Source organism: Macrosteles quadrilineatus, unplaced genomic scaffold, assembly GCF_028750875.1.
Source record: "Macrosteles quadrilineatus isolate MER2022 unplaced genomic scaffold, UCM_ALF_1.0 Scaffold_8__2_contigs__length_117827958, whole genome shotgun sequence".
Taxonomy (NCBI): domain Eukaryota; kingdom Metazoa; phylum Arthropoda; class Insecta; order Hemiptera; family Cicadellidae; genus Macrosteles; species Macrosteles quadrilineatus.
In genome coordinates this window covers 113,253,308-113,276,334 of record NW_026542601.1, presented here as the reverse complement: position 1 = coordinate 113,276,334, position 23,027 = coordinate 113,253,308, and the positions used below count along the sequence as shown (strand labels likewise).

At 36.9% G+C, this 23,027-nt stretch overlaps 1 protein-coding gene across 3 annotated transcripts in view; it reads right to left on the bottom strand.

Moving 5' to 3' along the window:
• The window catches only part of LOC129000061 (activating molecule in BECN1-regulated autophagy protein 1-like), a 38,469-nt gene extending 16,603 nt beyond the window's left edge, over nucleotides 1-21,866 (bottom strand). The window contains exons 1-15 of one of the 3 annotated variants that reach the window (XM_054426920.1): nucleotides 21,692-21,866; nucleotides 16,763-16,957; nucleotides 13,148-13,206; nucleotides 11,667-11,850; nucleotides 10,814-10,986; nucleotides 9,837-10,068; nucleotides 9,007-9,281; nucleotides 8,467-8,639; nucleotides 7,027-7,245; nucleotides 6,338-6,450; nucleotides 5,803-6,074; nucleotides 5,329-5,551; nucleotides 4,617-4,729; nucleotides 4,144-4,201; nucleotides 3,686-3,928 (exon numbers count right to left, since the gene is read on the bottom strand). In XM_054426920.1, the coding sequence (XP_054282895.1) occupies nucleotides 3,686-3,928; nucleotides 4,144-4,201; nucleotides 4,617-4,729; nucleotides 5,329-5,551; nucleotides 5,803-6,074; nucleotides 6,338-6,450; nucleotides 7,027-7,245; nucleotides 8,467-8,639; nucleotides 9,007-9,281; nucleotides 9,837-10,068; nucleotides 10,814-10,986; nucleotides 11,667-11,850; nucleotides 13,148-13,206; nucleotides 16,763-16,951 (2,526 nt within the window). In that variant the 5' untranslated portion in view covers nucleotides 16,952-16,957; nucleotides 21,692-21,866. The remainder of the gene's footprint in view (nucleotides 1-3,685; nucleotides 3,929-4,143; nucleotides 4,202-4,616; nucleotides 4,730-5,328; nucleotides 5,552-5,802; nucleotides 6,075-6,337; nucleotides 6,451-7,026; nucleotides 7,246-8,466; nucleotides 8,640-9,006; nucleotides 9,282-9,836; nucleotides 10,069-10,813; nucleotides 10,987-11,666; nucleotides 11,851-13,147; nucleotides 13,207-16,762; nucleotides 16,958-21,691) is intronic. The other 2 variants (XM_054426922.1, XM_054426921.1) reach the window with 2 other exon arrangements.
• Between the last annotated feature and the right edge of the window lie 1,161 nt (nucleotides 21,867-23,027).

Sequence of the window (23,027 nt, the reverse complement as noted above, 5' to 3'; positions counted from 1 at the left end):
AAAATAGAGTTTATTTTATGATGCACGGTAGTATTGTTACTTAGTTTTCACATTTATATCTGTTGGCTTTCAATACTTCTGGTTCATTCTTAAATCAGCACGAACCAAAAAAGTTGATAATCAGTGTTTACTGTCTATTAGTGATGGTCGGATCCGGATATTGGATTACCGGATCCGCCGGGTCTGAGCTAGAACCGACGCCCGATCGGATCCACAAAACATCGGATCTTGGGCTGGATCTGGTTTTAATGGATCCGATTTTATTTATACTATTAACACAAAATGGGCGAGTATTCGAGATTTTGAGTTCGAGTAGAGTACAGCCTTGAAACTCGAGCTTATCTTTGAACTCCTAGTTTGGTATAAAATTGTAAAAGATCAATATTTCTTGAAATGTAACTTGTGTTTACATAAAATGATGGATAATTTGTATTACTGTAGATTCTACAGTCATACAAATATAGAAATAAGCAAGAGGTAGTTGTCCTAACCTATTTTTATAGCTGTCACGACAGAATAGGTCAACTCAAAGCAGTCGCCGGCGACTGACTGGCAAGTGGCAATGGCAATGGTATACTGACTTGACACAGAATAGAATGACATGATCGGTAGTGATTTTGTTTTAAAGTAGGCCTACTGTTTCACAATAGAAAATTCCACTACTGAACTGTTACATAAGCAATAAATTTATGTTTATAAAAGTTAGAATAGAAACATTATAAAGGCAAAACAATAGAAGGGAGGCAGGCGTTGTGCAATGACCTCGAAATGAGCCGAATAGTAACATTGAGTAGGGGGTTGGAAAGGGGGGGGGGAGGGAAGGGTGAGACCTTTGAGCTATATTTAGACTAGACTTTCACCACTTCCCAAATGGCTGGGTACGGGGATTACAATAGCAGGTTTTTTCCTTGCCTGGTTTGACTTTTGTCTTTTTGTGTAGGAGATTTGAATAATAAAAAATATAATTTGAATTGACCACAATTATTTAGCATTGATAATACAATTTGCAAGGGACCAGGAGGAAATAGAACAAACACTAAAATTAATAGAATAACACACAAAGTAAACAAGAAATTAAATACAGAACACGGTGATTTAACACTGTCACTGTCACTCAATTTTGTTGCCTAGAAGGGTCGGTGAACTAATCAATAAATAGCCAAAACCAGTTTCCTCCCCCTCTAACCACCGCCCCTCCCCCCCTAAGCCGGGAGGCCCAACACTTTGTCCTTGAAACACCCTAGCCTCTGAAACAATAAACCCTTACACCTGCGTTGCTGTTTTGACAACAGGTTTATGAATGCGATCACTATTTTTAATTTTCCAGAATTAACTATCAATTATTATTATTTGCAAGTTACAAATAGGAAACTACATGACATTATGGTATTCAATGACCCATGTATTATCAAAAATTTATAATTCATTACTTATTTTGATAATAAAAAGCATTCATTACAGCACACAGCACTTATTGATAGGTATATATATATAATCATCAAAGTATCTGTTACTTTATACAAAATAAAATATGTACAAAATTGTGTGGCCAGTCAAACTTTGAAAACAAACATTTTATTCTATAAAATACAGATGGTAAATAGGGGTTGGTTTAAAGGAAATAAAATACAAAACAGATTAATTCGTTATTTTGATAAACGATAGAAAGGTTATGGGATTGATTGAACTAAAATAGCCACAGGGAATCTTAAGTAGAAAAGTCGTCAACCACAATCTGTTTAATCAGTACATCGTTAGAGAGAGAGGGGAGGGGGAGAGAGAGATAGCAGATAGGGGCGTTTGATAGGGAATCTGAAAAAGTAAACAAACAAGGAACAACGACACGACAATACTCGAGCCTTATTGTCTCGACCACTACATTTGCACACGTGACCACTTTTTGTTTCTTCCTTATCTTTCATCCGTCCCAAAATGGAATTCCTGAAATAGTTTGTTGGTATAATCTCCAGCCGGGTACGACACGTAACTACAACCATAGATAAAACATAGCCTACTCCCTTGTGTTGGTTAGTCTATGCTACAACGATCGATTGGAACAATTGATGTTTTGAGCCAAAATATTCATATTGATATTAAATAATCGGAAAAATTGATGTTTTATTAAAATATTATATAAAGCCATATGTCAAGATTTAGTTAACTGACATAATTGAACGTCAAATCTAGGTCTTTATATTGTAAGACAATCACACCGTTATACCGTTTTAAACTTTAACCTAATTTTATACTCTTTACAAACAAACACGTCCTACATAACGGTTCTTGATATTATCAATGTATCTTCTTATCTAAACCCTTCCCACAATAATAGACTCACACACAAACAACGACATCAAAGCAATCGTCACTTGGTCCGATGAAACACGAACGTCGATTGGCTGACATGACAGTACAGCGTAGCCTCTCGACCAATGAGAACTCTTGTTACATACTTTGATTTATCTTAGATAGTCAACATTTGCCATTCATTATAATATTACAAAATCGACATGGAATATGCGTATGGTGTTTTTCAATCAAAACTTATGTTATAGTAGCACTTAAAACTTCACTTAAACTCTTAAACTAGGTAGATAGTACAGATATAATATGGATCTACTTTTTGGTGCAATAGGCAAGTGCAAGCCTAACCCTCTGACTTCGATGTTGTAATTGAATATTTTTCTAATGATGCGTAATGCAGGGATGAAACTGAACATTTAGACAAGTTTAGATCATTTATTTTGTTCTAAAAATAAAAATAATACTTTAAAGGTCTGACTTATTGATACAGACATTTTTTAGTATAATTTCGTGTTGAGGACACTCGCGCGCCGGTTGTCTGAAATTGAATTCTGACTGTCTGACATCTTGAAATGTAGATTGTATTGTGTTGTGCAATATCATATGCCTGCAGAGAGCTGAAAATAAACTTTAGCTGTTTTGAACTAAATAGTGTGCTAAGTTGGTTACTAAAGTTGTAAGCGTGATTAGAAAACCAATAGATATCAAATAAGAAAATGTTAAAATAAAATATCTCTCCATCCCTGTCGGCTGTCGGTATCGTCGGCGGAATCGGGTGAAATCGATGTTTGGCAAACGATTCTTGATACCGATATTCCTAGTATCGGCAATGTCCGAGTATCGTTGGTAGCGATAATTGACACTTCCCTATCTAAAACTCATTTTGGAGTCCTAAATTAGTTTTAAATATGCATCGGGACGTAATCGTTGCATCGGGAGTTAACCGATGCATCGGTCTTTTTTGATGCATCGAGGCCAAATCGATGCATCGTGATTTCGATGCATGCTGAATCGAATCGCACACCCCTAACTGGTTCATTATTTTTTAGTTTCTTTTGCAAGCAAATTTATTATAAATGTGAATTTTACAAATTTTACCATCTAAAAGAACAGGAAAGATGATAAAAAAAAAAAAAAAATTAAACTATATTAGAAATGTGTGGAATGTGTGTGGCTCAATTTTTTGCTATGAACCCTGAAACTACAGCAGTGTTGTAGCCTGAGGATTACTCGTATGAGAGTAGAAACTATTTGCTATACCGCCACATATAAGATCGCATAGATACAGGTATTTTACACCAATTTATAGTATTGAAATAATGAAAAGGAGACTAAAATTTCTATATAATGAACTGCAATAATCCGTGTGACATAAACTTACTGCAGGGAGACTAGAACCAGCCGCAGACATGGCGGCCGCAGTCCTGCTGGTGCTAGTGCTAGGTCCAGGGTTGGGTGTGGTGGTAGAAGTCGTGGAGGGGGTAGAGGCAGGCCGAGGGCGGAACAGAGGGTCACAGTCACGGTCCTGATTTTTGCGTTTGACTCCTCTCTCCGAGCCTCGCTCATCACTCGTACTCGACACTTGACTGGACGACGCCTCGCCTCTCTCGCCTTCACTGGTCGCCTACATCACAAGGGACAAGGGTCAACTCAAGACAATTATTACTAGATTGAAAGTTACAGAAACATTTTTGACTAATAAACAAATCTGAGCCAGAAACACATGGACATTTGTGAGAAAAATATATCCTTGATCTTCGAGTTAGATCACATTCAATACTGGACATTGTACATGTACACAATGTTCATGAATCACCCTTCGGATTGAAATATCAATACCTGAGTTGATGATGAAGCTCGCCTGTTGAAATGCCTCATGTGGTAGCGATGTACAGAGCTGTAACAAGTAACAAAAACTCTTAATAATCGTCCATGAACCTATTAAGTAGTGATCCATGCAATATTTAATACATTACACCTAGAGTAATCAGGTTAGATATTTTTTGATAGAAACAACTTCCAAAATTTTCCAAACATGTAAAGAATTTATTACATAACATAAATTTCCGTGGCAAGTACTAAAAGAGTGCAAAGAAAAGCTTTATTTACAAAGAATTGTTGAAAATTTATTTTTAAGAGAGCAAGTAAAAATCTAAAGCTAACCTGAAAATTCAAAATATCAAATGGCAAACTTGTAATTTTTACTGTATATGAATGACAAACAAATTAAAAATGACACATAAAAAGCATACCAGTAGACATTCTTTAACTAGAAAAGTCAAAGTTATAATATATGTCAAAACTTGACCTACCTGAACCTGAACTGATCATTTAGCACTCTAGTTCTGAACCTATTGGAAGGTCGGATGGTTGGTGGGACATGTCTTCGGTTGGTCTGTGGTGTCCTCCTTTGTCTCCAATGCAGCTGAACAACACATAAGAGGTAACTAGGGTTCAGCATCCTACGTCTGCTAGACCAAGCTTAAACACTCTTGTTTTAGATTTTAATGAAACTAAGCAATCTTGTTAATTTCTTATGGATAAAGAACAATACCAATTTTTTTACCTATTACTAAAAGTTTTCATTTTAGAGCCCTTTAGGCTTTAAGTTGTTTTATCATAATGCCACCTGCCGCTCTTCCACGTTCAGGCTGTGTATTCTCTGAGAAAAAAACATCATAGCTTTGATATTAATAAAATAATAAAAACATAGAATATTCAATTTTTTAAATAAATGTTTTTAGCAAACTGACTCATACTTCCTCCCAGCTTGATAAATTGAACATCATACTAGTTTTATGGATACATTTGAACTGTGAGTATTACAGCATTGGGGGTTGAACCATTTTGTTCAGGGTTAAAAGGACCGTAACATACAAATATCATTAGAGCTGTTTTTGTGATAATCAGATTTTCTTGTTATTTAGTTATTTTATGGGTCAATATAGGAGAATCACCATGAAAAATCAAAACTTTACAAATCATAGAGATATAGGACTAAATAAATGTTTTAAGTCTGATTACCTCGCCATTATTGCCCGGATCGTCAGAGTCATCGTCAGTAAGCAGGTCCGCTGCTGCGGTGGTCGGTGGGGTAGATGTTGCAGCTGGCGTAGTGGCAGCACTGGCGCCAGTGGCTGGTGCAGATGCTCCGCCTTGCACAGCGCCGTGCAGAGCGTATATCTGACTTTGCAGATCTTCCCACATGCGCCGGATCTGCTGCAGCTGCAGAATCTCCAGTCTGGCTCTGCAGATACAAATATTATGTGCAAATTTTGAGCAAAAAATGTTATGCTCTGTACAGAATAATAAGTCAATAATGGGGGGCGAGTATATAAAGGCAAATATGAAAATGAGTGATAGATAAATTGAGATAAAATATAAACAAATATAGAAACAACAACTCCTGTTTTTGCAGCAGCTTTCAAAGCTCACACCTTTGGAAAACTACTAGTCGTAAAATAATTTTAGGGTGATAGGAGACATCAGGATACGTACACAGACCTGCAGAGCCGCTGCATGTTGTCGATGTGTCTGCTGAGCAGTTGTATGCCGTAGCGCACGCCACCGATGGCATCAGACGTGGTGGCTGCGGCTGAGGCGGTGGCAGTGCTAGCGGAGGGGGTGGAGCTGGCCTGCCGAGGTTGGAAGGCAGAACGTCGCGACACAAAGAACCTCCGTGCCCTAGGCTCAGGCAGCGGCCGTTCTAGGATCTCGTTCAGACGAGTCAACAGTCTACGTTCAGCCGCTTGCGCCTCTGGACTGAACACCTGCGAATACAATATTTTGTGTGACAACAAAAATAAAATATTTTAAACACGAGTTGATAGACAAAAGTTGATCCTTAAAAAGGTGTAGGTTTAAGTAATCTGTCATGGAAAAAGATTGATTCTAGAGGTTTATTGAACTGGAAGTTTACTCCTTGTGAAGGGTACCACAACCACTTTTTCCAGAACTATGGAACGCCCAACTTATCACTTTGGTTTGTTTTTAGTACATTGTTTTAACGGTTTATTTTACTGTTAAAGCTTACATGTGCATGAGAAGAGTAAGCGTTGTTTCGGTTTTCATAAACACTTTGCAGACGATGGAACTGAGACCTTAGCTGTGAAACGGATGCTTCTGAGGTCCTTCGAGCCGAGCTTTCTGTAACATTTTACAAAATAAATTAGTATTTCTTATAAAAAATACCCTTAGCCAAGTTTTGTTGTAAAATGTATCCGTAAAGAAGTAGTCTAACACGAGAAAACTATTATAATACACACAAACTCAAATGTAAATGCAAATACTTTTTTCGGTGAATTTCCCGAAAAGAGGTTATTGGCGTAATCAATGACATGGTACGACATAGGTGTGAGACTACTTAACAATTTGATTTGAGGTCCTTAGAAGACAGAAAAACCATTAACTAAAACTATCATTTATATTTTTAAGCGTACTACCTTGAATTATTTGATTACCATTAAGAAACCATTATTTAGATATATTAGATTATATTAGATTACCATTATTTCATTTTGATAAAATTTCCTAAAACATGTTTACAGTTTTAAACAAATTCGCGAACTAGGATGATCAAACTGCAGGATTAGGGTGTTATATCTTCAGGAGGATTAAGAAACCAAGTGGTAGTTTGAGAAAGTGGAACCACCTAATCACAACGGCTTAATTGCTTTTATGATAGGACGGGATGGAAAGGAGTAAAGAGAACTGTTTCTTCACCTGCACTCCTTGGTGTCCTGGGCGAGTTGTTGACCTGGGGAGATGGTTGGCTGATGTCTGGGCTCGACTGTGACTCCTCCTCGCTGTGAGAGACGTTCTGAACGTCAATCTCCTCGTTCTCTGACTCCACTCCACTGTTCACCTCCGTGCTGGTCCCGTCAGACGGCTCGTTGCGGGAACCCCAGAATATAGGTGTCCTCACAGTTGACAGGAGTCGCTCTAAAAATTGCAGTTATTGTGTTGGGAAAGTTTCATTAAAATCATTAATACCCCCGCCGCAGCAAACCTGCAGACTAAGCGAATTTCCATTTGACTGATTGGATTTACACTGAAATGTCTACTTAAAAATATAACATTTATTCTTGATTTAATTAAATAGAATTAGTTTAACAAGTACTTAGGTTTGCTGCATCAAGGAGGGTAAAACTGTTTTTTTTTATAAAATGTGAATAGTTAGTAAAAAATAAAAACATTTTCCAAATTTGATCAAAATATGTTCACAAACAAGCAAACTACAACAGTTTACTTATTCTCCATAAGAATAACATGGGAATTTTAAATTTACAATTTTTTGGAATTTTCTCCGTAACCATTAGGCGCATAATAACGCTTCAATATACTAAATTATTTGTTTTTTTAAGCTCTACAAAATGGTTTGGAAAAAAATTGCTAAATTTTATGTTTTTTGGGTCAAAAATGGGAAAAACCTATTTTTACCCCATAAAACCCCCCGTAAACTCCCGTTCCCATGGTCTGATCATGCTGGATCGCGAACTCGTTCGAATAAACGTACGTTTACACGTTTGTACCAAATTTCATCAAAATCGGATCATTTTTGCTCGAGTTATCGTGCTGACGGACACATATATATATATATAAATATATAAATATATATATATATATATATGAATTTGAACGGATGGTGTTTTTGGCCTCTAGGGACTTCAAAACGAAAAAAAAAATTGGTCCCGCGTCCAGGTCTTACCATGAGTACTACGGTAATAGCTTATTCCCTATATGGGAAATTCGCTAAAAACGGAAACACCGTAGATTTTTGCAAAAAAATTTAGGGGTCTGCGAGGCAGACATTTTTGCTTCGAGTCTGGTCAAATCAATATTGTTGACCGCCGAGTCTCAGGCCCAAATCGAGTTCTAAGAAATTTTTGGTTTGAAATTGTTAGAAAACTGGAGGTTGCTGAGAAGCGGGGTTTTCAAATTTACTGAGCTGACCAAGATTGATTGTATAGATTGAGGTTAAAGTGCTCGTCTCTAATCCTTATGTTTTCGATTCTGAGCGAGACAGATTCTAACCCAGATTTGACATAGGTCAAAACCAGCTTTGGACCGTTCCCTTACAAAAAACACAAAAAATGCCCGTGGCATAGAATAACAGAAATAAAATAAAACACCTGACAAACAACTGAAGGGAATTTGACAAACCTCTATTTGAGTCGTCGAACCCAATAGTCTCTGGAGAAAGAGCTAAGCGTGACATAGAGCGAGTCTGTGGTTGGGTGTTCTGCTGAGATCTGTATGGGGCGAATCTGACTGAGCTGTCTCCCTCAACAGTGACCATGCGAGGTGAGGAGGCAGACGATGATCTAGACCTGAAACTGTGTGTAAAGAGCAAACTATGTGGTCATTGTAGTTGCAGTAGATGCTTACTAATGTGGAACAATTGGGACTTTGACAGTGCCCGGTACTGAATGGTTTCTTAAACAATTGTCAAACATTATCATCTTGTACCAACTACCAATACGGCCGGATCAATAATTATCAGTTAACCAATTTTTTGTTAAGTTAATTTAATATGCTCCTCATATAATTAGACTTTTTCACTATACCAACCATACAAAAAAAGGCCTAACTTACTTCTCGGTAAGGGGGAAAAACTTTTACTTTTCGGTAAAACCTTTTAACAGCTGGCTACGCTCCTCACAAATGTTACTGCGCTACGCCATTTATATTTTACTTTCTCACCTGGAGAACGATGGCAGTGATATATTGAAGCGTCTGATGGCCAAGGGCGAGCTTGGTGGGACACGTAGTAGGGGACTGGTCTCTTCGCCAGGGGGTGGGGACAGGAACTCTGTGGATGAATGGGATGCACTAGCCTCGTCCGTCCCACACGCCAGTGATCCGCGGGACTGTCCCTGACTGGTGCTTGGTGCAGCGCGAGGAGCGGAGGACGCTCGGGCTCTCTGACTCTCCGATGTTTCTGCTTCGGGTTCCATCGGGTCAGTGCCACGGTCCATCTGTCAATGTTAAGTAGATAGTAATATTACTTAATCATGATAGTTTAATTCAAGTTTTTCACAGCTATACCTAGGGAATTTTTGTAAGTTTAAACTGTATCTAAGGACCTCTGTAAGTTATCCTAAAATTTCGGATACACTAAAAATATGAGTGAATCTGGTTTCCAACAAAAAATAGTTACAATAGTGTAGTACAATACTATTATTCTCATTTTAAGTTGAAAGAATCAAACAATGTAACTTGAAAATACTTTTACAGTTTAAACGCTAGACATAGGCTATAGCCTGAAAAATGAGGTATAGAAGCAAGAAAAAGTCCAAGTAAGCCATTGTACAAATTGAAGAAATAATATACAGGGCAAATCTTGTAAGGTGTCCACTATTGGTATCGGACCAACCATTAACAGGAAATAAAACAAAAATATAAATGGAAATAGTACATTGTACTAGCCAGAAACCAAAATACTAGAGTTTACACTTTTAAAATTTATTCTATTATGTTATTAAATCATATATACTGTACAACGTAGGTCTAGGATTTAAGTTGGTACCCACAGTTAGTGTTGAGCGTGCCCTGGACAGGTCGCAGTACCGCTGCACCAGCTGCTCGTACTGCTCCACCATGTAGCGGTAGCAGATGGTGATTCTACGCTCAGAGTCCATCTGTTGAGTGGGCGGGGGTGGAGGTTGTGGTGCCGCCACTCGATCCCACTGAGACGCAGGGCGAACGGGGGCGTTGGCGATCCCAGTGATCAGCTTATGGCCCAGAGTGTCAAACGCTACATACCTGAAAGGATTGTCATAGAAATAAGTTGCAATAGGTATGCACAGTAACCTATCCTGGATCAACCACCTACACTTCAGAAAAAAATTAAGTTTGGTTTTTGGCAAAATTTGTAAAAACTGGCTGGTTTCATCGACCTGTTGTAGAAGAGATTCCAATTTTCGTTACAATTAATTAGGTATATAATCGCAAAACAAAGTTGAAATTTACCTAAATGAGTGTGTTTTCTGACAATTTAGTTCTATTTTCAACAGTAAAATTTGCTGTTGTGTAAAAGAGACGGATTGTCTTTCTTTGGTACATTCAAGTGGTATGTAAATTCACAGCACTTAGCATATCCTACATGTTTTACATCTTACATTGTAGGCATTTTTACCTAGGCTCGGTTCTGTCAGGTTTGATGAAGAGAGGATGTAGCCGACTGTAGACCTACATGCATTTGAGCACCTTTAAGAGTGCTTTGGGTGGTGATAAGCATCAGGAAGTGAAAGAAACAAGTTAAAAATAGTAAAAATTCCAGGTTAAAAACTTGGAAAGTTTTAAACAATTTCAGTTTTGACAAGTAAAATGTTAGCCCTGCTGATCCTTAGATATGTGTCATTTGTTGTTACTGTATTTCTCTTTGACAAATTGTCTACAGAAAAAAAAAAAAAAAAAAAAACAGACAGTAAAAGTCTTTTTTTAAGTGATTTTTCTTGTACGAGTAGTTTTTGTTCTTTTGTAAACTCAACATGTAAGGTTGGCATACCTGACTTTTTCTTTCTCATTGGAGGTAAAACACTTTGCGAATGGCTCCGGTTGGCTCCAGTCCCAAAAGTGGAGTTCGTTGTAAGAAGCGACAACCAACATCCTGTCAATCGGGTGGAATGCCAACGATGCAATAACTGTCTGACTCTCAGCCATCCAAATTTCACTTCCTCCCTGTAAAATAGTCAATTTAATGCTTTGTACTTGATAAGCTTAACTTGACTTGGTTATTTTGGAAAACTACTTTATTGTTGAAAATCACTCCAGATTAACTTATTTATTTAGAAAAAGATACAGCAAAATTACCCTCAACCATAATGTTTGGGGAACAACCGTTCCATTAAGGGAACAATCTACATAAGTATTGTTGTACTTACAGTACTTATTGTACATACAGTACAAAAAAAAGGTTAATTTTGGAGAAGAGTATTGTATTGTATATATACTGTTTTTTTTAACCTATCCAACTACCGTACCCTTTGAAGCCGGATGAAGACCATAGGCTAATTATTTCTCGCCACTGAAATAACTTAAAACAAAAGGTTGTATAAAGGTTTTGCAAGGTTATTTTAGCTAATTTCCCATAAAGGGAATAAGATCCCCTAGGGCTCATGGTAAGATCTAGGGAACGATTAACTATTTTGTTGTATTTCAATAAGTAACCTTAATTAACCTTAATGTTATTTAAATGGAGAATAAATTTGAAAATTTTAAGAAAACATTTTAGTGAAAATTCAACCAAGCAAATATAAATTACCTAGTCTACAGGATTGCTGCAGCAAATGCAATAGGCCTAGACAACTTATGTTCAGAAACGACCAATTGCCTACAAGGTGAAATAGGCTAGAACTTACTGACAAGTCCCAAACGCGAACTTGGCCTCCGAGGCAGCCGGAAGCCAATATCTGATTGGACGACGGATGGAAAGCAATGCACCAAGGTGTTCGTGGGTGGCCGGTCAGTGTTTTGATGTTCTTGCCCGTGGTGATATCTGTGACGTAAACATTGTGGTTGCCGTGGGTTGAGGCTACTTTTTTCCTGCATGACAGAAAATAATAGTTTTTAATCATCAACCAGATTTTGTGTGACAATAGGCGTTTCAATATAATAACCATCTATCTACAGTAAAAAAGGTTAGGATAATAGTCTTAAGCTAAAAACTGTGTGTCACTGAAGCACCTAGAATATGCATGATACAGTAGAACCCCTGATATCCGGCCTTGGTTTTACCGGTCCTCTGTTAATCCCCCCTCCCAGGAAGCCAGTATCATAATCAATCACGACCACAAATGTGACCGCTAAGTGAATAAGAAGGTCACTAATGTAAATGTGCACAGTATAGTGTAAGAAAAACTCCATGAAGATGTCGCAATGAGCGGCGATATGCACATTGAGTAGTTCATCAACAACCTACAAGACCTTGAACCACAATAGGTAAATAAATTATTTGTTCAATATCAGAATGTTTTTCCCACAGCTTACAGCTCTGAGGTGTAAATTCAAGCACTAGCGACACTTAGCGTTCTCACTATTTATCAATCTGTTTGTTTAAACATTTTACTGTGTCACTACTCAGTTGAGCTAGAAGCCTAACCTTTGAACAATTGGGTGATTATTTTCAAAGTTAGTACAGTACATCAATATTGTTGTATTTCACAAAAAGGATAATAAAGTTAAATAGTAATGCGATTTAAGGCCAATTTATTCCCATTTTTATCTCCATTATTATTTATTAGTTCTTGTTACCTGGATCATAATATTAGTATGTTCATTGCTTAACAACCTAGGCTAACCTAAATTTTTTTTACTATTATGTTTATTATTCTACAAATAATCCAAGAACAGACTTGAACGATACTTTAGCTGCATATATTAATTTTATATTATTATTAGGTATGAGTGGTCATTTTCATGGTAGGTTGGTTTATCCAGCCAAATCATTATCCGGCCAGGGGCATGGTCCCATGGTGGCCCGGATTTGGAATTTCTACTGTAGGCTAACAAAATTGTATGACACCTACAGTATAGATCTACTTTTGATCTATTTTGATCTACTAAATTGCAACTGCCCTCAGGGCATTAAAGCAAGATACTAAAAAAAAATTCAGCTTAAAATAACAAATTTTTTTCTTTGGAAAGCCTTATTTGGATTTCATTAAGATTGAAAAACCTGACACAAGAATTATATCTAGAAAGTTCAGCAACATTTGAAAAAACTTAAACATAAAAACAATCCACCTTGATAACCTTAACAAGATTGTTATTGATGCAATACTGTCATTGGAGATTGAAAATGTTTACTTTCAAGTTAACACAAATCAACATATGTACTTACCCATCAGGACTGAATACCACTAGAAAGGTTGATCGAGAAACATCGGGTAACTGGCAACGCTGTAAAAAAACACTTACTAAATCCATAGGTTATGGTGCATGGTTTATGAATTACGATAAATACGAATGAGGAACAAGAGTAGAAAGAAATTAGAGCTTGAAACCTTTCAAATATTTTTCAATAGTTAACCCTCATAGTATGGGGATGCAAATGCAAAAGTAGGAAAAGAGGATATTTGGAAAGAAGTTGCAGGAAGTAATAGTTTACATGAAGAGACAAATGAAAATGGACTAAGACTGGTCACGTTTGCAAGCGCAGTGGACATGAAGGTTTGTAGCACAATGTTTCAAAGAAAAGACATTCATAAAGCAACCTGGATGTCACCAGACGGAAAAGCCGAAAATCAGATCGATCATGTCCTGGTGGACAGCAGACACATCAGCAGTGTTACAAATATTAGAAGTGTCAGGGGAGCCGAATATGGAACAGACCATTACATGGTACTTATAAAAGTAAGGCAAAGAATAGACACTAAAAGAAGGGGAGTTGTAAGAAAAGAAATATTAGCAACAGAAAAACTAAAACTGAAGGAAATTAAAGAAGAGTTCAAAATTAAACTAGAAAATAGATTTGAAGCTCTAGATAGTGAAGAAGAGAGAAGAAAAGTACAAGAAGATGTCGCAGAACAGGTACAAGAACAAGAAATAATAGAATCAAAATGGAAGAAGATTCAAGATAATGTGAAAGAAGTAGTGAAAGAAGTGTGTGGAAAAAGAGTAAAGAAAGTGAGAAATCCATGGTTTACAGAAGAGTGTCAGAAAATGATAACCGAGAGGAAGAAACTAAAAAAATTGTGGCTTCAAACCAGAAATGGGGAAGAAGACCAACTAAGGTTAAGGATTTTTGAAGAGATAAGACAAAAATATCAGGAAGCAAACAGAATCACCAAACAAACGCTTAGAAGATGTAAAAGAGATTACTTAAATGAAAAACTCAGAAAAGCAGAAGAAGATAGAACAGCCAATAATACTAGAGACTTTTATAGAACTATAAGATTCTTCAAAGGAGGATTTAAAGCGAGAACATTTGGCATAATGGATGAAGAAGGAAAAGTTACCACAGAAAAGGAGAAAACACTAAGAATATGGAAAGACTATTTTGATGACCTGCTAAACTGCGAGAATACTGTCGTTAATACTCCCGAAGAAAATACAACATTCTATCATGTACAGCCTCATATAGACCCACCATCGTTAGAAGAGGTGAAAATGGCAATCAAAGAATTAAAATGCAACAAAGCTCCAGGCGAAGATGGAATCACAGCAGAAGTAATCAAGAGCGGAGGAAGCATATTGGAAAATGAAATCCACAACCTAATCACAACTATATGGCAAAAAGAAAAGATACCTACTGAATGGAAAACGGCAACAATCATTCCTATACACAAGAAGGGGGACAAACAAAACTGCAAGAACTACAGAGGAATTTCTTTATTAAATAATACATATAAGATACTTTCAAAAGTCCTTGTCGCAAGACTAAACCCCTATGTAGAAACGCTAATTGAAGAACAACAAACTGGATTTATGAAAGGGAGGTCCACAATAGAACAGATTTTTATTCTAAAGCAGGCAATTTCAAAATATTGGGAGTTCAACAAGAATGTTAGCGCAATATTTATAGATTTCAAAAAAGCATACGACAGCATAGACAGAATCAGCTTGTGGAAAAGTTTAAAAAAGCATGGTTTGCCAGACAAATTAATTAAACTAACAGAAATGTGTATGAAAGACTCAAAAGCCAAAGTGAGAGTGGAAGGAGACCTATCTGAGGAGTTTTCCATCAACACGGGTGTAAGACAAGGAGATGGCATATCTCCCATACTATTCAACTTAGCACTGGAAGAAGCACTGCAGAAAACAAAAGAACTAGGATTGGGTGTTAAGCTTGGAGTAGATCTAAACATTTTGGCATTTGCTGATGATGTGGTCATTTTGTCAGAAACAGTTGAAAACTTGGTAAGTTTGGCCGAAGTACTTATCACAGAAGCTAACAAAATAGGATTGCAAGTAAATGTAGAAAAAACTAAAATCATTAACTTTGGAAGACAAGCAAACAATAGAAACAGAAACATACAGATAAAGAACTTAACTATAAATTGTACAGAAAGTTTCAAATATTTAGGAGTAACTGTAAATAGTAGAAACTCAGAAGACGAAGACATATTAACTAAGTTATCAAATGCCAATAAGTGTTGGGGAGCCTGCAAGAAGTTGATCTCATCTAAAGTATTATCTCACAGAACCAAAATACAGTAAAATAAGACAATAATTCAACCTATTCTGTTATATGGTAGTGAAACATGGGTATTGTCCAAGAAAAATGAAAACCGACTCATGGTGTTTGAAAATAAAGTACTTAGAAAAATATTTGGTCCAGTACAGGAGGGACAGATGTGGAGAATAAGGAAAAATAGAGAGTTAAGATCACTATACACCGACCCAGATATTGTTGCAATAGTTAAAGGAAGAAGGTTAAGTTGGATAGGGCATGTGCTAAGAAGAGAGAAAGGAACAAGACTGTATGAAGTTTGGAGAGCCACACCTGGAGGTAAACGTCCATTGGGAAGGCCGAAATTGAGATGGACTGACCAAGTATTGAACGACATCAGGACAATGGGTGCAAGTGTCATCTTGGCAGAAGACAGAGAAGGGTGGAAGAGGCTGGTACACGAGGCGAAGAATCAACTGAGATTTGTGGAGCCACGGCAGTAAGTAAGTAAGTAGGCTAAGTAACCCTCATAGTAACAAACGACGATGCATCGCAGTACATGCTACACTATGGCTCTTATGTTGGATAGGACAAATTCTTAACATTTTCTCACATTCGTCTACACTGATTGCCCATTCCAGTTCCTCGCCATTACTACCAACAAGTCACATAAAATAAAGCTAAAGATAGACTGACATAAATAGAAAAAATTGAGAAATACAAAGGCTAACACGCTAAAACTATTTGCCTCAGAAGGGTTATTTTATTTATGAATACCTAAGTACTAAGCACTGAGAGCAAGAGATTAAATTTGGCTCATATTACTTGAGTGCTATTATTTCTCAAGTCGGTCACTTATTTTTTGTATCAAAATAATCTTGTAATTATTCCAATATTTTTTGACTACACACAAACTTATAGTTGAACCGTGAACTAATGATGCCACATATACCAAACAACTTTAATATTTGGGTACTATTATATTATCTACCTTAACAGGTTAGGCTGGTTGTACATTAACAAATCTTTACGGTTAACAAAAGGTTTGACTTACTGGTAACCTAACCTAACCAATACATACTTGTAACATACCACATACCAACACAGTGGCCTCTGCTCTGCATGTGACACAGAAGCTACACTGATGTAGACTATCGTAAGTTCAGCCATTTGCCTAACCAGCAGTGTATTAAAGTATTGATTCTTACTGCATATTGATGTAGATTTGTAATGTTTTAAGGTAGCCTAGAAATGTTTTCTTTTACCATTTTGAGTTTTAGAAGTTAAAAGCTTGATAAATATTGCTCAACCTAACCCTTTGTGTGGGTAGATAGGCCTACTCACCAAGTCCTCGTGAGATCGCATGACCAGCCTGTCTTCCGCAGCCCACTGCAGCTCCACAGGCACATTGGTCGTCTTGTGTTTCATGCCTGACTCTCTCATAAGAATGCTCCGAGGCACACTTCGATTGACCCCGGAGTGATCATCCGGCTCCAGCGGTGGCTTGGCAAAGTCCAGCCCCTTGTCTTCCATGTTTGCCTACAACGGAGAGTCAAAGTTCAATATTAAGTTTATTATACTTCGTTCACAATATTGAGGCGGTTTTAGGGGAAGAAATCTATCCCCTCAACTTGACCATTGCCTTTAAAATAATAGCTCAACAGGTGACTAAGCAACATAGGTACTATATTAAAAAAATAAGAGGTAGGGGGACTTCCCCTCAAACCGCCTACTTATTGTGAAAGAAGTAAGTTTTGAAATGCATTTAGGAAGAAGAAAGGTTTATTAACCAGCTAAAAAATGTTACTGGTACATACCTTCTTAGAATAGTTTGTTTGCAATAGGTTTGAACCTATATTAGGCCTATCACATTTCCAATGAGATATGGACACAACTGGACGTTTTTACCATAAACAAGTGAATAAAACAGGCTCCACACGCTCCGGTATATCCGAAAGCCGGCCTGAAGGAACATCTCAACTCAAATTTGTCATCAAAAGGCTAAGTAAACTAATTGCGCCTGTAAGTATGCGAGGGTTTGGACCGTTTCCATGAAAAACTTAAAAAAACACAACTGGCGTAAACAGACACAATAAAATATGGTCTAAGGAATCAGATTACAGTAATATTTAGACATTCACCCAGACTACTGCAGCACACTTTGAAAATAGGTAGCCTACTCTGTATTCTATATTACCAATAAGTAATTTTAAACAAACAGCAACAAATATTTTACAAAAAAAAAAAAAAAAAAAAAAAAAAAAAAAAAAAACTAGGGGACTTCAGCAGCAATTGCAGCAATTTGCCCTTACCGGTAACCATTCCCAATACTCTGCACCATTCCTAAATACTCCCTTTCATAGTCGCGGTCTTTCCCTAACATGATAAATTTTAACACTGCATTACCATTCTAACCAAAAAGCGGAACACTAAAATCAATTAACAAAGAAATACGCAATGTTTAAATCAGCTGGTATATTTAAAACAGCTTATAGAAACAATGTAGCTGTACTTCTATTAAGCCTCGTCCACACATGGCGATTTGTCTGCAGAAACATTGTCTACGGAAACATTGTCTGCTGACTGTCTCCGGAGTGTTGCTATTTTGTCTCCATTCTCCAGTAAGTCGGCCAACTGTCGGCAGACAAATTTTGGTGTTTCTAGAGACAAAATACAGTGTTTTCTGTTTCCCGTTCGAATGGGAAACACGGAGACAAGAGACAAAACTTCTGTCTCAAGTCTCCATGTGGGGACGTGTCAGGCGACAGGAGACTGGATACAACCCGAAGGTGTTCAACATTCAGCCCATTTAGTTTGACTAGACTTTAAAGCGGTAATATTACGATTTTTGGTCGGTAATAAAAGAGCTGGATTGAGTTTCTTGAAAGTTTTGGAATTAGTTTTCAATTATTTAAATTATTATATTGACATTTTATTGAATTGTTCATCTCTTCAAGTTTGAAATCTTAAGACCAACAAAGCCCAGCAAAATTTCAAAATCTTTAGAAGTCAAACTCGTGAAGTTCCTAAATCCTCCACCTAATCTGAAGGTCTGATAGAAGATTGTGACCATAGTACGAACCTTGCTTGAGAAAATGTTGGGTCCATCATCGTCTCTTCCTAGATTCAGACACATAGTTCAGAAAAATAAAGCCCACACAGGATATAATTACGTCCTCCTCCGTCACCATACCAACAAACATGGAAAAAGTGGCTGGCTAGTGTGGACGCAAAACACAACGGAAACTTGTATCCGAAACTGAGTTGACAGACTGTTTGCCGACTGTCCGCGCACAGTCAGCAGACTCAGTCTCCATGTGTGGACTAGGCTTTAGAAAATGACTGGATCTTTGACAGTCTGTGGGGCAGAGCAGAGGTAATTTTTGAATTTTTGATATTTTTCCCACCGTCCTTGGACCTTAAGCTTTAAAATGAATCACCAACAGCTATGATACCTTTTTCCTAGCTCGAGATATTTCGTGGAGACCGATTTGCTTATGGAATTATATAGATTTTTGTATTTTTCCAATAAGTAGGCATACCTAACTAAAACAACCAGCGATTCTTATAAGATGGAAGGAAAAGACACATAACTTGAAGTAAGACAGATATGTAGCTCACTCTACGGTACAGAGAAACCGTGATTATCTGAGCATTTGATTGCTCAACAATTTCAGATTACTGAGGAAGGTACTTAATTTATATCAAATTATTGTTGCAGGTACCTATACAAAATTGCAATAATTTTAGAGAATTGGTATATTAGTTAGGCCTGTTTTTTTCAAATAACTTATATTTATTGCCATATTGTAATTAGTAGTCTTCAGTTTTTTTTGCCTTATCATGGACCTAAATTGGCTTTGCCTAACCTCTGCATCCAATGTATGTCGTGTTTGCCGAAGTCCACCAAGATAGTTGAATGATAATAGTGATTTCCTCTGAAATTTATAAGTGGCCATTGCTGGCATATATCTTGAAGACTTTTTAGCATTAGATTAGCCTATACTTGAGTTTATTCAACCACATTCTATTTATATGGATAACACCTGATCTGTCATGTATATATTATAAATTAGGCCCGATGAGAACCGCTGTTCGTTGAGTGTAATTCCTAAAACAGACAGCTAGACGCTAGCTTGAATGACACAGTTATAGTATGGTTAAATAAATGTTGAGCAGAGTGCAGCACCTTCCAGGGAACTACAGAATAATGATTTTTTACGGACAAATTTAGGCTATAACTTGGGTACTATGAATGGCCTAGAGAGCGTTCGAGCATATCACTAATGGGCAAAATGAGTGGCCTAATGTATCTGAGGGACAGACGCGGGGTGTAAACCAATACTTGACTGAGGAATGGTTCTGGGCACAATGAGTGGCCTAAGATACATGAAAGGACATTAGGGAGACTTCATAACAGACCGCAAAGGGTTAAAGATGTATGATTGGAACAAACACATTTGGTACATTGGATTCACAAAAGGCTAACTTAGATCACTTGTTGGAAAGTGTCAAAAGTAATTTCATATAAATTGTTCTCAAAAATCTCTGAAATGGATTAACTTATAAGTTTAACAAATATACCAGACAATTAATGACATTTTCGTGTGGCTTTGGGCGGACTGTACATCATGGCTTGACTCTGGGAAGACGTCTCCTTCAGTACTTCTTGACAATAAAATTGAAGACAACGAGAAACCTCTCTGCTGTGAATGTTTTAGTTACATAGTTGGTAACATAGTAGTTGGTAGTTGGTACATAGTTTACATAGTTCAGACCTCATTCAAAAGGCTGTACAAGCCTTCCCAAATGGACTTAGGCCTAGGCCTACCTAGCTTGTCTCCTAAACTCAGATGAAATAGGTACCGGTACATAGGCTAACTGAAGAACTTGTTTAAATCAAAATAAGAAGGTTACAATACCTGCAGACTGCCTTTAGTGGTCCTTAAATATCCAACAGGATTACGCGTTTCGGTATTTGTTATACCATCATCAGATCCATATACAAACTTGAAGTTTTTTGACTCATGATGTCACGTCACAGTTTTAAAAACACAGTTACAAAACATTTAAACACGAAAAAACTATTTACAGTAGGCCTACTAATTAAAAACGAGAGACAAAAGTGAAGCAATGCATGCATTTTCAATGTCGAGTCTCAACTGGAGGTTATCTTGTCCTAGTAGTTGTACTTTGTACCCCCGGCTTCCTTTATCATTCCTTTCTGTCTCTGTCTAATCCTATTAATGTTTCAAATAATATATTAGACTGGAACAAGCTTTTATCATTTAATAAATCATTAGGGCGAATTTTTGGATATTTAAGGACCACTAAAGGCAGTCTGCAGGTATTGTAACCTTCTTATTTTGATTTGCATGAAGTGGCCTAGAAAAACAACTAGAACAGGAAACTTGTTTAAGTTAACCCTAGATGGGTATCGCACGTAAATTTGACGTAGGACGAGTCATTTATAGCTTCTCACCCCAACCCCCTCAACCGACACCACCATTCCTACACTCATTTCCAGCAGTGCTCTCAGCAGTCATTTTGCCTTGTGATGGCTGCCTTGGTTGGGTCGATGATACCTTACCATGCAATTCCTATACCGTATGTCAAATTTGTGTAACTTATTGATACCGTAAGTTTAGGCCTACCCTAAGCATCATGCTGTATGACGATACCTTTCTGTTTCTAGGGCGAAGCAAAGCTTATGGTTTAACTTATCCCACCCTAAGAGCCTAGGCTAAATAAACATAAACCAGAGCACCCTTTCAATATTTAAGTTTATGCACTCTTAAGTTACAAACCTACCTTCGAGTTCCTAGGCCTATTTACAAGTTATTGGAAGAAACCGGTAACTTTAAGTTCTCATTAACTTTAAGAGGCTAACTTAAAACTAAGACATTTAGACTAGCCTAAGGCCTAGGTAATTAACACCAAGTACATACATACAAATAAATAAATAAAAAATTCACAAACATTAAGTTACCATTGCCAAAATTGGTTTAAAGGCTAGGCTTATAGGCACTTGGGACTAAAAATCTCAAGACAGAGAAAAAAGGCTTCATAAAAATAATGTGATGAATGATTTTAAGATAATAGCCTACACAAAGTAAATTAAATAGTTTTAAGTTACCTGGCCACACGAAGATTTCAGAACAAAGTGGGTTTCCTAATTGACAAGCTAGCCTACATGTTAACTCCCAATTAAAAAAAAATGATGACACAGTAACACTAAAAAGCTGCCATTTCTAAGCTAAGCTAACAACCAACCTGGATTAACTCCTACTTTGTAGATAAAAAGTTGTCAGTGGTGAATACTAGAAACCCCCAACTGAGGTGGAGAATGTTACCAACGATTGAAGATTACATTTGTAGAGTTTTTGTTACATTTTACAAGATAAAATAGTTTAAAATAGGCTATCGCACTAAAACTTTGATGACAATCTACACCTATGGCTGGTTGGTAAGGTGGTAAGGGTAGACAAGACCATAGAATACCTAATTTTAGAATTTCAATTATTCTACTTCTGATCTGAAGCATAGAGTATTGTGAGGACAGAAGTTTTTTTCTGTTTTTTTCGTCTCTATCGCCTGCGCCTCTTGGGCTTGGGGCTTTTGTTAGTTTTCTGTAAAATGAGCATGTCCTTGGTATGATTAGATGGATTGATTACCACTATAAACATTTGTTATGACTATTTACCAAAACATCTATACATATAATACGCTAAGCCGATTTTTGTGAACAGAACTCCTCCCTCATTTTTGGACCGATTTTGATGATTAAAGTGTCGAAAAAATTGCCCTGATCTGTAGTTTTGCAAAGTGTTTTTCGTTTTTTGATATCTTTTTTAGTTTGGGCAGGATCTTCCATCAAAGTTGAGTTTCCTCCCATAAGATTAACATGGGGGAATCTAAATATTTAATTGGAAATTTTGTATCCACTAATTTGAGAGAACGGCTGGGCGTAGAAACTTGGTAGAGGTGTCCAAAGAAAGGTCTTGGTCTGTAGATGAGTTTTCAAAAGAAAAACGAAGAAAATTCGCTTAGGGCTCTGCCCCAGAAGCCTTTAAAAATCCCCCCACAGATTTGTTTACATTTTGGTCATGTGGATAATACTTTTTAATAAAACAGCTGTTAATTTTAAAATTGTATTTTGAACAACACACATTTATTGGGAGTTACTGAATAGTCCAAAAGAAGTATTTGCAATGTTATTTTCTGATTTTAAAATTGATTTTCTTCTGTATCATGTCATGTGTTCCAATATAAAGTTCCATTACGAAATCAGTGGAAAATCCTTTTATGACACTAACTCTTACAATTATTTCTTATTGAACTATCTTCTATCTATTTTACAGGTTGATTTCTGCCTCTTTCACACCTTTTCCCTATATTTTATCATATTTTTCTAGACGGATCATCATAGGTTCATGAGATTATTGTCATACTGTACATGCTTTCAATCATTGGAAAAATCTTCGATTGTGTAAAACAATACAAAATAATACAATTGCAGAAGGGCACGGTGCCAAATTGAGCTGTGTCCATATTAAAAAAAAATAATAATGGTTTACAGCAACTGGATAAAACATTTTACAATATTTAT